The sequence below is a fragment of the Saccostrea cucullata genome, unplaced genomic scaffold (assembly GCF_032062105.1).
Source record: "Saccostrea cucullata isolate Sc308-1 unplaced genomic scaffold, CSIRO_AGI_Scuc_v1 ctg14, whole genome shotgun sequence".
Classification (NCBI taxonomy): Eukaryota; Metazoa; Mollusca; class Bivalvia; order Ostreida; family Ostreidae; genus Saccostrea; species Saccostrea cuccullata.
Genome location: NW_026941090.1, coordinates 1,072,326 through 1,090,868, shown reverse-complemented (window position 1 = coordinate 1,090,868; position 18,543 = coordinate 1,072,326). Strand labels below are relative to the sequence as shown.

The 18,543-nt window shown below is 33.4% G+C and overlaps 1 protein-coding gene across 1 annotated transcript; it reads right to left on the bottom strand.

The window, feature by feature from the left end:
• Positions 1 to 868: 868 nt before the first annotated feature.
• LOC134257171 (tetraspanin-7-like) lies at positions 869 to 18,510 on the bottom strand. Its single transcript, XM_062739816.1, has 7 exons — positions 18,328 to 18,510; positions 6,396 to 6,599; positions 6,021 to 6,095; positions 5,495 to 5,593; positions 3,706 to 3,951; positions 3,182 to 3,265; positions 869 to 2,624 (listed from the first exon to the last, which is right to left on the bottom strand). Exons 1-7 carry the CDS (start codon positions 18,397 to 18,399, stop codon positions 2,457 to 2,459), a joined length of 948 nt encoding a protein of 315 aa, XP_062595800.1. The 5' UTR covers positions 18,400 to 18,510; the 3' UTR covers positions 869 to 2,456.
• Positions 18,511 to 18,543: the final 33 nt, after the last annotated feature.

Below are 18,543 nucleotides of genomic sequence, written 5' to 3'. Positions count from 1 at the left end.
AGGCCAGGTAAAATTAATCTTTAGATTCTCATCCTAATTTGCAAAAAAATTGGGGCGGGTGGGCGGATTTTATTTTTTATTTTTTATAATTGTTAATTTATATATAGGCCTAAGTATCAACAAAACAATGGACGCCCCGTACACATTTTTTTCATTACCTTAATGCAAATATGAATATATTTAATTCTTTTCATATTCTTTTAAATATTTAAAGAAAATTTTTGCTTTAAAAGTTAAATATTTATTGTTAATTAACAAATTATCAAGTACACATTATACGGCACACCCTGAACAAAATGAGGTGCATGGGGATACCAATAAATTGTGTATGCGTGACTTCTTATTTTGCAAAATCTATATAAATGTTCTAATAATTATTCTACTGAAAAATCTAGGCCTTCTCTTAAGTCTGTCTACGATGTTGTAGATTTTTTTTTTATTTCAAAGCTAAGTCACACAGCTGGAGATCGTTATACATAACTTGACCAGGTGTCATTTTCCTCGTCTATTTTTACTTAGTTACAATCTCTCTACATACTTGCTCCTGCCAGTGATGGTATCTATATGTGTTTATGCTATTTTTTCTTCTCTGCCTTCTCTATACTGACAAATTATCTTTTCCTTACACATTTAAACTGCTTTTATTGCCGATTTTTCTCCATTCTTCAATTGGCGTTTTTGCTATAAATAGCGACACGCGACTTTTAATACAGACGGGAGATAACTCTTAAACTTTGACCCAAATTCTTACTGAATAAAAATACATGAAAATACTCAAAAAATCAAAATAAGATACATCGGGGCGGGACATTTTGAGAGGGGCGGGCGGGGATGAGAATCTAAAGATTAATTTTATATGGCCTTACAGTGTTTACTTTAATTCTTTTAAATAGAACAGAAAAGATATCACAATAATACATGGCTTTTGTAGAAATCAAATCCTAGTTAACTACATAAATGTTTATTATAAATACACTACAACATATTAATTCTACAAATAAAAGAAAAATTATCCACTTTATTCCCAAATTGTCGGAAAGATTAAAAGTCGTTGAAATCAGGTTTTAAATTTTCTGAATGCTGAAGCTGTATCGGCTGTTGACTATGATATGATCACTAGTATGACAACAAAATGGAAAATACAATCAAAAGCAAGTACAAATATAAAGATGAACTGCACAATAACTACCGGTATGTTACAAGTGAAAAATAGAATCTAATTCTACGGGGCATAATCTATGATCTCCATAAGATGAACAATATTTTTACATCTCTCAGACAACATGCAATATTAGAAAATTTACAACAAATGAGAGTCTGTCATCATTAATCTACCAATGCAATTTGTACATTTCTTGTCCCTCATATGAATTAAATATCTAATATTATTTAACTAAAACATTCCACCTCTGCTCAGATCTAAAATGTTCAGCTTTAGAACCACACACGAATACACGTAAACAAAAAAGACAAGGCTTTTTTTCCAAGACATAGGAACCTATATACATATGTAATATTTTCATTCAGTTAATGATATATGATCATTTATCCCATCCTATACATTTATGTAGTATGTTATACAGATGTGAAAAGATTTTGTAGAAATGTTAAATACATGTATGTCTTGAGCACAAGTACATGTACAATGTTCATTTTAATTCTATATTGTACCTAGGAGTGCCTACCAATAGGTTACATTGTACCTATTGAGCATAAATACATATACATTTTTGTTGTATCACTGAAACAACAATTATTGCACATCCCTTCTCAACAGAAAGATTCATGAAAAACATAAAAATACAAAGTAACACTCATGCATGAGACTCAACAAGTTATACTCATCAATGAGTCATATTCAACATACATATACATGTACTAAAAAATGAATTTTTCCATTTTTAAAAGTTTCAAAAGTCACAAACAGTAGAGCATAAAAAACCCCCACATTTTTAATGAGGACCTTTCTATTTTACCTAACATGTACACACTAGCTTATCAAACCTTTCATAGCCTAAGTAAAAAGTATGAAGTAGATATTGTACAAAATATACAGTTAAATAAAGTTTTCATCAAGAAACCAATACATGTACCTGCAATGGTCGAGAGGAAAAATATTTATTAACAATATATTTAGACAAATGATGAAGTACAACCCTTAGATCTACAACCCTTAAATTCCCCCATGTAAAAATGTGGAGGTTTGTCAATAGGAGTCTATAAAAGACTCAATACCTGTAAAAGCTGATCTAAATACTATTCTAAATGTGTTCAAATGAAATCTCACATCCAGGAATGCTAGCTTTAAAGCCAATGCAGCAATGTTTGATGGAAGCCGGAGTGAAGATGGTGTGGTCACTGGTTTCTCTTTACATGTAAGTGATGTTCTGGTTTGAGGCTGATGATTTTTATGAGATGATGGCTGGTTCTAATGATATGACAGCAGCATTCTATATTTAGTTATTGTACAGATTAGCATAGGGTCCTGCCCCTCGTGTGGGATATGGGGATTTCTCTTGACATCTGGCCATTTCGTACACGACATCATCGTTATTTGCATCATATGGTGTGTATCTGCTGTTGTAGAGGTGAAGCAACACAGAAGCCAAAATAACACCAAACAACTGCAAATAAAACACAAAAGCTTGCATTGCCACATAGAGTACTTTTGAATCATTTTAATTCAGAGATTGGGGAGCTAGGGAGGTTCTATGTTTGTGTGCAATCAAAAATCTTAAATTACTGAATTATGAGGACTACATTTCTTGGATAACACTGTATATTCACAAAAGATTCAACAACCTCCATGTTGAAAAGTTTAAGGTTTGTGTAAATGTAAAATTCATGGGAGAGGGTGACCCACAAAGTTCACAAGCAATGGCAGATCTGAAGAAATTTAATAAGTACCTCTTAAACATTAAAAATTGGTAAAAATTCATATTCTTTTATTCCAACATCTTTTTTACACAAAAAGACAATTTTTCTAATTAATTAATCATTTGTAAAAACTATTCCATTGATGCATATCCAAAACGCATTGTTTCTTACAATTATCAGTATATGAACTGTCAACTATTCCACAAATGGAATTTCTTTCAAGTAATTTCAGTAAACATGTAGGGAGGTTTACATAGAGTGAATTAACAGAAAAAAAGGACAGAGAGAATGAAAACATAATTACCTGACAAGCTAATACACCTATGGCCACTCCTGCAGCAATCCCTAAGTTGTCCTTGAAGAACTTGACAACTGCTTCATTGCAAGGCTACAATAAAAAGATAACAGACTTTATTACATATCCAACTGTGTATCACTTAATTTAACTGTTGAATTAACATAATCATGTGACGCCCTGATCCGACTTTCTGGATCACTACATTGTGGTTTTCTGAATCCATATCTCCACTCTCTGAAACTGATCATGTAGTACACAGAAATATGATGTTATTTTTCTTGGGCATCGACGACAAGAGTGGATCATCAGATCAAACTCAACGCTTTGCCTCTCGTTTGATCCAATGATCCGCACCTGTCGAATTGACGTGATATTTCCCTTCAGATCAAGTTACTGTTATGATAATACATATGTCTTTCTTACATTTCTAATGCTGATATACTACAATTTATCCATTGAATGAAATTAACTTTTTCCCAAACATGTAATTTTCAAAATAAAAATAACATTTTTGGGAGAGGGGGACTTACTGTTTTCCATATTTGAGGGTTGACACTACTACAGATGAGTGGATTTTGACCAGACAGTTGATCCAGACAGATGGGACAGGCCTGATAAGAGGTGTCCTGTGTTTCTTTGTTTCTGTCGTAGTAAGTGCAGCAGCTGAGAGGAGCGTAATTGTCCTGGGTATAGCCTATGTTGCCACCAATCTGCAGGTTGTTACTCCAGTCAGACCCCTTGTAATCTGTGTAGCCTTGTCCACCACAACATTCAAGCTGCAACACATAAACAGTCAATATCAATGACAAAACATAAATGAAAGATGTTTTATCTATTTGGACATTTTGGAATTGTTACACAGGTAAGTTTTTTCTCTAATGTTTGTCTACCTCGAGAAAATTTAAAATGTTTCAAACATATGTTAATGTAATTTTCAGTATTCAACAAGATGTGTTTGTGAAAAACTGCGCCTGGCAACAAAGTTTGAAAAAGCTATTTTTGGCATATATGTCACAGTCAAGGTCATAAGGTCATTGACCTTGCTGTCATTTGAAAGAACTTAATTAGTGGAGTATGTATACCAAATATGAAATTTCTATCTCCAATGGTTCAAAAGTTATGGGAAAAGTTTGAAAAAGCTATTTTTGGCATATATGTCACAGTCAAGGTCATAAGGTCATTGACCTTGCTGTCATTTAGCTTGATGTCCAAATATGAAATTTCTATCTCCAATGAAAAGAACTTTTTTAATATATGTCACAGTCAAAGTCACAAAGCATTTGAAAGAGCTTAATTAGTGGATTATGCATACCAAATATGAAGTCTCTGTCTCTCACAATTCAAAAGTTATGGTGAAGGTTAAAGTTGACAACAGACAAACAGACAGACAGGACAAAAACAATATACACCCTGGATCTATCATTCCCGACGCATAAAAAGTGTAACATATGATGAGCATACTTAACCACAGTACTTGTATCATGATTTAGGCCACATCAATTTAATTTCTTGTTCGTCGGACATTTGATGAAAAAAGTAAGAGTGGGTAAGCGGTTGAAAAATAATATTATTACTTTTTTGTTGACAAAATGTTTGGGTGGAGCATGAAAAAAATTGAGCGGACAATTAAATTTTTTCTGATTTGCAAAGTAAGCAGATTAAAAATACAATAAATAGAGCAAAAATGGAACAGAAAATAGCACTGAATTCCCATGGAGCAGGAAATTTCAATCAATATTATTTGTATAGATTTGTTTAAATACAAGCGTGCAGGTCCGACGAACAAAATTTCTTATTGGTGTGGCCTTAGATATGACCAATTTCATCTGCCAAGTTCCTAAACATAACTTCATTATTCTGGACTGCTACACAGGTTAGGAATTAATTGAATTTTGCTAGAAATTCTTTGGGAATCAAATTATATACTGTAATCTGTCTTAGACCAGTACTGCCTGATATATGTGTAACAGGAAAGGAGAAGTATGTACGAATGAATAAAGGATCGAACCCAGGCCCCCTAGTCAAGTGCTCTACCAACTGAGCTATCAAGGCCAAGATATAAGGCCCACCATCTCATTCCTATTTTGCCCTGACAGGACTTTCATCTGGAAGTCCAGGGGTGATCAACAATACCAAATTATTTAAAAAATATTTAGAAAATGTACTGTGCTTGACAGGGAATTGAAAATGGGACATCTGTACCACGTTAGGTGCTCTACCCACTGGGCTACACATGTCAATATCCATAGTCCTCCATGAATAACTGAGGAAAATCAACTTAATTACAGCTCCAAAACTTTGTTTATAGTTAAGTCATACCTCACTCTGCATAAAGTCAAGGGCCCGAGTCACCACAGTGTTCTTTCCATAGTTATTGGGAACAATCGTCACAAAGGTATTCTTCAGCTTTATCTCAATCTTGAAGAAAAAAAAACAACACTTTATATTGCATGTTGCTTTTAATCAAATATAACCCTAAAATACAGATTCTTTTCCTTCATGAAATTCTAATGATTAAATATTTCAATATTTAAAACAATCAATCGCTTTGTTTCAAGTAACATCATTAGTTTGACTATTGTTTATATAATTTACACAAGGTCAACTTGAATATTACTCAACTTTTTTTGTTTATCAAAAAAGAATCTACTGTGGATTAACAATTTTTCATGACACCTTATTTTTGCAAAATGGTCATTTCTCATTTATTACAAGTAGCAAAGCAATTTCACACATACAAATATATCCTACAATGAAATTTTTGAAAGCAGTTGGTCTTGCATAATTGAAAGAGAATAAAGGTTGTTTACTGTGAATAAAAAGTGATAGAAAGTATGAACATTACCTCATATCTGTAAACATAACACCACACAGTCCCTCCAATGAGAACCAGCATCGAAAGGACCAGACAAATCAGATACTGTCAATTAAAGAAAAATATTATAGCAATAAATAATTAAAAACAGTTCTACGATATCCCTTAATAAAGTTAATATTTTAACTGGTGTGTGACACTTAATTGACACAAAGTTATCAGCACTATCCACTACCCTTTCTCATCCAAGTCACTGACAGTGCTACCGTGGTCAGTAAACAAATAGTAAATGGTCAAATTTTACAAATGGTAAATCAAAATTTGGTTTTTGATAGTGATTTAAATTTATTTAGATATTTTTGACTATGACCAATATAATGAATGTCTTGCTGAAACAGATCTTACAATGATGAGGAGACACTTCCAATTTGGTTTAATGGCTCCGATGATTCCGATGAGGCTGTAGACCACCATGAATCCCCCTGCTGCAACAAACACGTAGATGACATACTTGGACTGTTTAAGGTCGTCTGATGCAGCCTGGTACTCGTTCACAAAGAAATCCACCAACAGCCAGAGAGAAAAACCAAATATTGCTCCACCAATCAACTGTAAGGAATTACAAATGGTTTAATGTTTGCATGTTGATATATTTTACTTTCATCAAAATTAATTAATGAACATAAAGTCATAATGATTTTTAAATTAAAAATACATCACCTAAGATCATTTAAGTATACCCACAAATAGTAAAACCATAAAATGAATGTAAAGGGATTTTGAAAGTTAAATAATCTATAAGTCGGGTTCTTTTTGTCTTCACGCAGTGATAAAATTCATAGTTTAAATCACACTAATACAAACGAAATCTTGTAAATATAAAGTCAAGTCAACTTCATTATAAAATACCTGTATATGTAAACATTGTATTAAAAAAAATCCAAGGTTTGAGGGAAAAAAACATTGAACAATTCACCCAAATTTTTTTTTAGCATAGTTTGATTTTATTGCTGATTTTTAGAGAACCATTAAGGGATGGTGAACATTAATCAATAAAGAAATATTAATACTTTATTAGAGAAGCACAGCTGGCAATTGATTCAACACTAGCACTAGTACAGGGCTTATAAATTTTTATTTACCGGTGTTGTAGAGTAGGATTTCCCCCATAGCCAGCTTTCCCCCCAGAAAGAGTACCCCCTCTAGAGTAGGATTTCCTCCTGAGGGGAAATATCACACCTGAGGCAATTTTCCTCCTCTTTCTTTCTCAGAGTAGGATTTACCCATTCTTATAGAGTTAATATGAACCACAGCTGCAATGTTTTTGTATAAAAAACGAACAACAAACTGATTTCTAATTTGTAAATGAGTGTTTTTCTACTCATGTAGTAAGAATTTTAGAAGCAAAAATTTCAAATCATGGAGTCTCAACCCAAATATTTAGTTTAAAAAGAACTGTCCAATAGGGACAAATACCCCCCGCTGGGTTTTTCAGAGAAGGTGCCAATTCAAAAATACTTTATGGATCTAGAGGTGTTCGCAATTTACTTACAAAAATTTAATACATTGTAATTCCATTGTAACATTATTTTTTTTATTTAATTTTGTTATTTCTGCATTAAAAAAATATATTGCAATTATGTGTTATGTCACTCTGCAAACTGATTGTTGAAAAAAAATCATATTATACAAAATCAAATTAATCTTGATAACTTTATATCAAATTCAATTGAAAATAAAGAGCTGGTCATCCAGTAATGAAGTGCTTTGACAGACAATAAATTACAATTAAGAGAATAAGAGAAGAGAGATCTTTAATTCTTGTGCCTGATTCCCAGGAGATTACACATGGTTGATAATAAGATGCCTTAACTTCAACTTCCCACACCAAACTCATTAATTATGTTCCCCAAACGAAGTTGGGGAACATATTGTTTTTACTCTGTTTCTTATTATTAAGGTCTTCCGTCTTCAGCGGAAGACCTTACTGTTATTCTTAGGTTTCTTTTCCACTATTTTTATTATTATTATTATTATTGTTTTTTTTCTTACCGATTTTGTGCACGCGAGTTCTCGAAAACGGCTCGCTCGATTTTCATGAAACTTTCAGGACTGATAGAGCATGAAAAAATCTAGATATATATTTTTTTGTTTTAATGACGTCACTTCCGGTTTTGAGATTTTCGCGTTTTAGTGATTTTCAGAGGGTCACTTTGTCCGGCAGTTTTCTGAAAAACCACTCAACACAGAAGCATGAAATTTTCAGTGATGCTAGAGCAACCTTTGGAGAAGTGAATTTCATATATCACAACCACCGGAAGTACGAAGTGCCGACGCTCGCTATGGCCAGAAAATAGTCCTATCAAGAATTTCAAAATTTTTAACACCTTTTCTACGATTACTTTTTACCTAGAAATATTTTGTTAAAACATGTAGAACAAAAAAAGTATAGAATTCCAAGATCTTTCAAATGAGACCTCGAAAAAAGGGCTGGCCCTTTAAATTAGGGGCCGAGAGGGTCCGAATGTTTTTCCTATATATCTCAAAAAGTATTTAGAATTTGTAATTCGTCAAAGAAGCAAAGTTGTTCAAAATGTCAAGCCTAATCTATTAGAGTCGTCAAAATACGTCCGGCGTCGTCACTTCCGGCCAAACCGGAAGTGGTCGAAAACACGTTTTTCTGCCGTTCTTGACAAGTTTTTGGGTGTCATATGTCTCTGGGAGCATAAAAAGTAGTTTTTCCGTCCGTCGTCGTCACTTCCGGTCAAACCGGAAGTAGCAAAAAATGGCTTATTTTGAAGGTTTTGATGCAAAATTGAAATTATAAAGTCACTGGAGACAACTTAGCTCAATGCTTTCTTTTGTTCCGTCACTTCCGGCACTTCCGGTCAAAACCGGACGGAAGACCTACTCGTTGCTTTGCAACGAGCTTTGCTCTAGTTATTATTAAGGTCTTCCGTCTTCACGGAAGACCTTATAGTGATTCTACTGTTTCTTATTATTATTATTATTATTATTATTCTTTTTATTATTTTTTTTCCAAATTTTGTGCACGCGATTTCTCGAAGACTACTGGATGGAATTACATGAAATTTTCAGAAAAGATGTGTCGTAACATGAATTTGATCTATCTGAGCGATTTTTTGAAAATTCCTATCTGGTGCCAAGTTACGGGACATTTCCTGATTTTAAAATGACATTTTGTCTGTGGTTAATCTCAAGAACGGTAAAAGATATCAATGTGAAACTTTCAGGGATTATAGATTGTGATAGATACTAACCAGGACGCGACCTTTCGTTCGTCGTCTATACTTCCTGTCGTTCGGAGATGAGAATTGAAAAAAGCGTATTTTCTAACTTTTTTGTTTTTCAATATTATTCATTTATTTTTGGAATGTTAATAGAGACCATTCTATTGATGTTTACTATATAAGTTGTTTGGATATTGGGTTATCTGAACTCTAGATATTAATATTTGAAAATCTGAAGCGAGCCCAAGATGGCGGCTGCCTCTGTCAACTCCGCCATTTCGCGAGTAGGGGTTTATGGAGGCAGCTGAGCGTTTGATTGAACGATTCTGACATAAGGATACATGAAATGTAAAAAACTACTTCGACTCTCACGTAGTAGTGAAATGGTTGGAGGAGTTACGTCCCGTTACTTGTTTATATTATAATAGCTAATCAATAAAAATATTGTAATTAATTGGTCAATTGACAAAAGAATTATACAAGTATCATTGATAAATGATGTTCTGTTAGAAAATAATAATAGTGTTGCCAAAAGAAAGGCAGTCTGTTGTATTTTATCAATATGATATCTGATAACTTATGATCATTGATTAAGTTGAGATACAAGGGGGCAGTACAGCCAACTGGCTTGTGTCTTCACTTTGGTACAGAATCCATTTGGTGTAACGATCAAATCGGATTGTGCAAAGTTGCTGTAGTTAGTGACTAGTTAAAATGTAGCTGTGTGACGTTAGCTATAGGTTTGTCATTAGGACAGAGAAGCTCTTACAAAGTAAAATCATACTGTGTAAGTATATTGTAGCCACTTGGCTAGAGTTATATAGGCAACTTGGTAAGCAGTAATACACCAGGCAGGTGTTAAAGGCTAAATCAAGAGGCACCAGGCAGATAGATGTTGACTTATATAGTCAGTTATACGAGTATAGTGAGGCAATTATCAGTTGGCACCAGACAGGTGCCGGTATTAACTGAAGATAAATAATTATACAAAGCACTTAGGTCATTTGATTTAAAGACACCTGGCAGGTGTCATATTATTATCTGTATATATTGCATTCAATCATATCCCCAGTAAAACTCGGTAATCCGAGGACAGACCTACTGACCGCTCAAATCCGACACGTTACAGTAGTACGTTGCAATTGAGTCAATCTTAAAACTTAATTTCCGTTTCACTGCTTTAGTGTAACTGGGCTAGATACGATATGTATTGTGTATAATGTGTTACATATACTTTCTTAACGTCGAAATAAAATAAAGGCGCTAAGAATGTTTTATTTTTAAAATTTAATTGATGCTATCATACCTATCTAATAGATCAGTCCAAAGAAAAGGCGCGAATATTTACTCGTGGCGTTTGGCGCGAAATTATGAATGCTTTTTATAATTCTTCGACAGACTGTTGCAAAAGTACCGTGGTATACACAAGTATATTTAGAACAATACTCCCAATAGCTTAATGGTTAGCGCGTTGGGTATATAAAAGTAAAAAAAAAAAGCGCATTCACGTTGGCGACATGGTTTCAATCCTCCTTGTGACCAAAATTTTGAATCTCTTTTCAGCTCGATTTTACGTGGGTTTCTTTTCCTAAAACGGACGGAAGACCTCTCGTTGCTCGCAACGAGATCGTATCTAGTTCTTATTCTTATTTTTCTTCCTGGGAAAATTTTGTCCGCGAGTGATCTTGTAAACTACACATCCGACTTAGGTGAAACCTTTTTAGGGTAAGTAGGCATGTTATGTAGATTTGCGGAATCAAGGTCATTTTGCGCGCACGTGCTTGCAAGAGCGCGCACGTGCAAAACTTAAAATGACCAATATAAAATGGATATAACCGTAACTTTTCTATTTTGTGACGAAATGTTTTGAAACTTATAATGTAAGGATAAATTAGTAGTAAGCACAAGATGACATAGTCAAAATAGCAAGATCGCACGCGCATGCACGTGCGCTTCGCTCTGATTGGCTGAAACTAAAGTCTCAATATCTTTTTTGTTTTTTGATAAAATCATTTGAAATTTTGAACATAGTCATATATTAGGGAGATCTACAGCCTGTATTATAAGATTTATCATGAAAGCATGTGCATGCACATGTGCTTGCAAGATCTCGCACGTGCAACACGAGAAATGTCCAATATAATTGATACAGACGTAACTATTTAAATTATTGATGAAATGCTTTGAAACTCATATTATAAGTATATATTAGAAGCATAAACAAAATGACATGGTCAAAAAAGTAAGATCTCACGCGCATGCACGTGCGCTTCGCTCTGATTGGCTGAAACTAAAGTCTCAATATCTTTCTTGTTTTTTGATGAAATCCTTTGAAATTTTAAACATAGGCATGTATTAGGATATCCTACAATAAGATGTATAGCAATTATCATGAAAACGCGTGCATGCACATGCGCTGCAATCTGATTGGCTTATGCTTTAAATAGCTATAACTCCCTTGGTTTTCAACCAAACAGGATGGGATTTGGAACATAGATAGATATAATGGACTTCTACAAGATGGTATAGTCATCATGCACACGCATACACGTGCGTGTACGTGCACTGCAATCTGATTGGCTGAAACTTTAAACAGCTACAACTCCCTTGGTTTTCAATCAAACGGGGTGGGAATTAGAACATAGATAGATGTAGTGGACCTCTACAAGAAAGTATGCCATCATGCTCATGTATGCACGTGCTTCTACGTGAAATGAGTAAAATCAAAAATACAGTTTAATGAGCGTATTTTTTTTTTTATACTTTTGAATTAAATACTTTAATATTTAGTATATTGAAATATATAGATTGTATAGACAAGATGATATGGTCTTTACGCACATGCATTCACATGCGCACGCGTGGAATTCTAAAATTTGAATGAACTTGGTACTTTCGGGGTAAATGTTGTTAAAGCCTCAAATGCATAGAGTTAGTCTTATTTAATGAAGCTTACAGGGAATGTGGCACCAAAAGGAAGTTGGGGAGTGTTTGGGGATTACATTTGTACAATTAGCACTAGTTTATCTTTAACTGGATGCATGTCCAGTCATTATTCCCAAGAGATAAATAAAATTACATTATCTTCTGTGCTATGTAAAAACTGTTTTTAACACTTGATGATGTTTCTTTTTTTAAAGTTTATATGAGTAGTTTTAAGCTGTAGTATTTTTGTACAGATATTCATGCCATCATGCTCATGTATGCACGTGCTTCTACGTGAAATGAGTAAAATCAAAAATACAGTTTAATGAGCGTATTTTTTTTTTAATACTTTTGAATTAAATACTTTAATATTTAGTATATTGAAATATATAGATTGTATAGACAAGATGATATGGTCTTTACGCACATGCATTCACATGCGCACGCGTGGAATTCTAAAATTTGAATGAACTTGGTACTTTCGGGGTAAATGTTGTTAAAGCCTCAAATGCATAGAGTTAGTCTTATTTAATGAAGCTTACAGGGAATGTGGCACCAAAAGGAAGTTGGGGAGTGTTTGGGGAACATCTGTAACGGTCCCCGTTACAATTAGCACTAGTTTATCTTTAACTGGATGCATGTCCAGTCATTATTCCCAAGAGATAAATAAAATTACATTATCTTCTGTGCTATGTAAAAACTGTTTTTAACACTTGATGATGTTTCTTTTTTTAAAGTTTATATGAGTAGTTTTAAGCTGTAGTATTTTTGTACAGATATTCTAGATTCTATGTCTCAAACCTTATATACATGAGCCCAAAATGAACAAGTCAATTAAAATAAAAAATAAAACCTGTAAAATGCAAAAAAATGAACAAAAAGAGTTGAAAATTCCAATTGAACACCTTCATATGGTGAATAATGAGTGTACAAATTTTCAGATTAATCCTTGCAATAGTTTCTGAGAAACGGTCTGGACAAAACCACAAAATAAAAATGAAAAAACACCTGTAAAATTCAAAATAATAATCGAATCAAGATGAAAATATCAGGTGCACAACTTCATATGGTGAATAATATTTGTACAAATTTTCAGACAAATCCTTCCAATAGTTTCTGAGTAATGGTCCGGACAAACAGACAGACAGACGGACATGGTGATTCCAATATACCCCCCCTAAACTTCGTTTGCGGGGGGTATAAAAAAAGAAATGCACATGTAAATATCCTCAGAATTGATGTTTCAGCAAAATTTAGCTCAATATCTCCCTTCATTTAAAAAAAATATTGCGGAAAATTCTCAAAAATTGAAAAGGTCATCATAAAAAAATTATTGAAGTGGAATAAAATGCAAACTCGAACCTCATCAAGATACATGCCATACCAAAATCAGCTCAATATCTTCAAACATTTAGAAAAAAAAGTGTGGAAAACCATTTGGGACAGACAGTTGAGACAGCTAGACAGACAAACGGACTGACATTCTCATTCTTCTTATACGTATGTTCACCACATCTGGTAACCATGTTTAAGAAGGGACACTTGTAACAATGTACCACCCCCTCCCCTTCAAAACATAAGTACATCAATTTTTTTATGGGGGGGGGGGATTGCACTCTATAACTACTACACAGAGTAGGATTTCCCCCGGAAAATTGACTCTGGTGTGGGATTTCCGTAAGGTAAATCTGCTCTAGAACGAGTTTTTCAGGTAGGAATTCCTACTTTAAAGTCAGTTTTCTGGGGGGAAATCCTACTCTAGAGCCAGTTTTCTGGAGGGAAAGATTTTAGGGGGGAAAGCCTACTTTACAAGACTGGTACATCTGGGATGCCTTACAAAACAAAAATTTGAACCTCCACTGTGAAATCATCCCTGTGACCTGAAGCAATTCTCTCAACATTTTTGAACACTTTCTCAACATTTTGAACACTTTCTCAAATTTTTAATGTCACATTTTATTATGTGAAGTATTTAAAGTTTTAATGATCTTGGTTTTTTTTTACCTAAACAATGTAACCCATTTTACTTTGAACAGAGGTGCTACTGTGCTAGAAAACAGCACAGGCTCTTGTATATGTACAACACACCATAAATGAAAATTTTCTGCATAAAAGTAATACAAAGACCTGTTTTACCTCTTCATGAAATTAAATAAAACACAACAGCTTTCACATGTTTATTGCTCTGTCATAAAACTGCCACCTCCTAGTAGGTAGTAAACAATTGTAAATATTGAAACTAGCTATACCCTGTATACCCAAATTCCCTATCTTACACTGCATGAACTTATTCAATGTTATTTAAAATACTTGATTTGACCAATAGCAGGTTCATGCAATTATTAAAGCTGATATATTAATGTAATAAAATTTTATCTTCTTCAACTGCCTGTGCAAAAGGCTTTTTTTGAAAATAAATTTTCACATAATTCACATTGAAATTCTCTACTTAAGGTCATTTCCCCAAATGTTCCATTTAGCTGCAAATGCACTGTATCAAATACTGTGTTCACCGAACAAATAAAAACAAAATACGTAAAAAATAAAACATCTATTCTAGCTGCCAACACACATATGGCATGCTTAATGATGCAAAATATAAGCTATGGTAAATGTATATGAATAAGTTGATATTACTGAGCAGTGTGCCAATTTGACCCAAATCATAATCACCATCTAACCGTACTTATACATGATATAACCTACTTAATACTCTAAGAAGTAAGGCTAATTTGCATTTGATATCATTTTAGTTCACAGACTATAGTGGATAAAATATCAGATTTTTTTAAGCGTTCGCTAGCAGGGATGCTTCCAGTAAAAAAATGGACCCCATAAAATCAATACTGTAATCTTACTTAATCTAGAGGAGAATGCTTTTTTACCAATGGAGGCTTTTTTACCAATTTTTTACCAATACCAAAAAGACAATTATCATGGCTCGGGGAGGCTCCTAGTGTCTTTGTGTAAAGAGACAATTGGACAGAATATTAAATATTTCATTATTTGGAAATTATTAGGTTTCATTATTTGGAAATTATTAGGGAAGACAGTATATTCTGGTCTGCATCAATTAAGTGAAGTTGACTTAAAAGGACAACTGCATAGAACTAAAGCAAACTACAATGTACATGTAATTAAATAAAATGAGAATTTTTCAAACACTACATCTTGTGCATGATGAGAAATACGTTTTATACCAATCAAAAATTTACAGATTGATCATCCACTAAGCCAATCCTAACTATCTACAATTTGCTAAAATCCTAAAACACTTAAGAGTCAAAGAAATACAAGAGAAAATCAGTACCAAGAACAAATGGAAACAATACGGCACCCACTTGTCAAGCTTAAGAGGTGTACTTGTAAGCAATGTGTTTTAATTGTTTCTTCAGCAGCTTCCTGTGGTGAACGCTTTAAGATATTTTCTTCAATACCGACTTTATCACCATTCTGCATTCTCATATTTAAAGCTTGTGTGGTGTGCAAGCAGCTGGGTAATGTTTTGTTCCCTCTCCAGATTTCAATTTTTTAAAGAAACGTTTTTAGATATATAAAAAAAGAAGAAATTAATGAATGCATGAAAAGAGATTGCATCGACTTGGTGAATAACTTCACAAGATGTATATGTATCCTATTCCATCATATGCTTTCACATCAAAGTATCAAATAAAATTAAAAATTTTAATTATAACAAAATGATTAAGATCATTTCATATTCTATAACCATGATAACAAAATATATGAGATGAAAAAAAAGAAACCTTTTTTATTTGCGAAAACATATAATTCAAAGCAATGTCTGTAGAATCTCACCAGATTTCTTCTGATAATTTACAGAGTATCACACTACTGACACAAAAATTGATTTTTTTCTGTCAGAAACCTACAGTTATTGGATGTTCGATAATGAAAAAAAAATTCCCAACATTATCTTGACTGAAAAACTATCACTCCATGGTTTCACAAATTAATGGAGTACATCTTTACTCAAGCGTGAACTTGCAGAACAGAACAGATTTCGCATTTTTCAATTGATTTTTGCACCTTTATTTTGATTACTATTTTTGATATACCAAGCTAGTAAACTGGGATCAGTTAGTCACCATAAACTTAATATCTATACCCCATTGGCCCAGAATTCACTAAAACTAAAGCACTTTAGCTATGTATTTATAATGAATGAATATGTATATGAATGCCTTTTGTCGATCTTGGAATATTGTATCATTATAAATCAATTCAAAAATATACTGACTGTGGCTCTATAGACTATTCTAAATGTAAATGGTAATGCAAATGGAAAACATTAATTGGCAGAGATGTTATGGCTCTTTATCATGATTATACATGACAATGGCAAAACACAATACATGTAATACTATATAAGTACAATCCTAATACATTTATACATTACCCTAATTGTTGTTTGATTGCATACTTCATATTCATAAAGTGAGTCTATAATGTTGGTTACACACATTATTTCATGGAAGGCTTATAATATATGGATAATAAATTTGCCAGTTTTTATTTTCTAGAGGTGCATTTTCTGTCTTAGGTTCTACTCCACATATATGAAGTGCAATTAAATATTCACACACACACTGACACTTATTCACTTTTAGGATTTTATGACAGCTAGACAATGACATTGCATGACAGACAATGTTTCCAGACATCAACAAGATATGCTAAATAAATGTACATGTACCCCCCCCCCTCCCCCCCAAAAATAGCATACATGTACCATGTATTTTTTCTGCATGGATATATACAAAGCCAAGTTTCTCATAGTTAAACTGAATTAAACAAATAACCAACTAGCTGTCAGTGACATTGTGTTTGTAGAACTATTCTACACAACAATATTAAGACAATATACTGGTATATGTAATATTATGACAATACATGTATATATGTAATATTCTATTGGTATGAAAACAGAGACCCCAGCATTAGTAGACACATACTCTATAATCAGTAACCCCTGAGTGATCCAGACCAATACCCATGATCCCTATTAAGTCCATACCACTTCTTTTCCTAGTCCTACCTCTTTACATTCCCAACCCAGATTCTTTTACCCCTCACAGGACCTTCTCCTGTAAGTCCAAGGGTAGTTAGTGGCACCAAATATAACAGTAAATGAGAAAACTGAATTCATGACTGAACCAGACAAGAATCTGAGCCCAAGACCCCTGAATTACTAAACAGGTGCTCTACAACATTCCTCCCTCCTTCAGGGTCCTCATCCCTATAGCCTTCAACCTAGACCTTCCCTGGCAGTTCTTTCACATGATATTTCCAAGGCATTGTGTCAGCCATCATGAGATACCCAGGGGTGATAATATCCTTTTTTACCATGTTTACTGTGGTGAGTAATAGACAAGACCACTCATGGGTATCTGACATGGGTGTCTGACTGCCACATATTTCTATCTCAATGGTCAATACAGTAAAATGCACTTATAACGTTACGAAGTACCAAGGATGAATAATTTTGCTTTATTATACATGCTATTCACTTTGTTAGTTAGGTTCACAATATAATTATTTTTGAAGTGTGGCCATGGGGGAATGAAATTCATGTTTGCTGTAAGCGTCCCCAATTCATTTTGAGCATACTAATGCTATAAATGTAAACTGTGTTTTAGCATTTGTTGTTATGAGATACTCCTTTTCCCCTCTCATTTCACAGTGCCAAAATATACATTAGGCAATGAACGGTGTGACTGTGTTCATAACAAAAACTTTCAAGTTTGCAATTTTTGGACAAAAGCCACACATACATGTATATGTTAAATATATGAAAAGCATTGTACTTCTCTAAAACATCTTTAATTATTTGAAAACTCTATATTAATCTAACTGTGAATTCTAAATTAACAATTTACTTTACTTTTTTCCTCATTTATTTCAATATTTATGAACTTTCCATATGATTTATAAAGCAGTATACAGAAGGAATGAAAATTTCACATGTTGTAAATATTAGGTTATTACAATTCGAAAAGCCATTCATATATTTTACTCTGGTATTTCATAAAATACCTAAATGAAAGTGGTTTTCAAAAATGTTATTTTCTTCTGTTAATCACAAAGAATTTGTCATGAAAATCCCAAAAACTAAAATATGCCATTCGGGTTTCACAACTTACCCATATCAATATAGCATCGGTTATGACGAAAATTCTCAAGCATCTAACCCCACTTTCACTGCGGCATCCCATTCTGAATATTTTTTTTATCAGTGTCTTTGAAAATGTGTACTTTCTCTGTCACATATTTTTTGTCAATTTTTCTTGTTGTACGACTACATTTGCTACTTCCGCTGCACTTGTTTACCCGCAAGGAGGCGTTGTTAGTCATTTGTC

What these genes read in the sequence shown, in the direction of transcription:
- LOC134257171 (XM_062739816.1), bottom strand. Translation starts at nt 18,399, where the DNA reads ATGGGATGCCGCAGTGAAAGTGGGGTTAGATGCTTGAGAATTTTCGTC. An exon ending in GGAAGTGTCTCCTCATCATT is followed by an intron (nt 6,096 to 6,395) that starts GTAAGATCTGTT and finishes TTTAATTGACAG; the next exon opens with TATCTGATTTGTCTGGTCCT. An exon ending in GTTATGTTTACAGATATGAG is followed by an intron (nt 5,594 to 6,020) that starts GTAATGTTCATA and finishes TTTTTCTTCAAG; the next exon opens with ATTGAGATAAAGCTGAAGAA.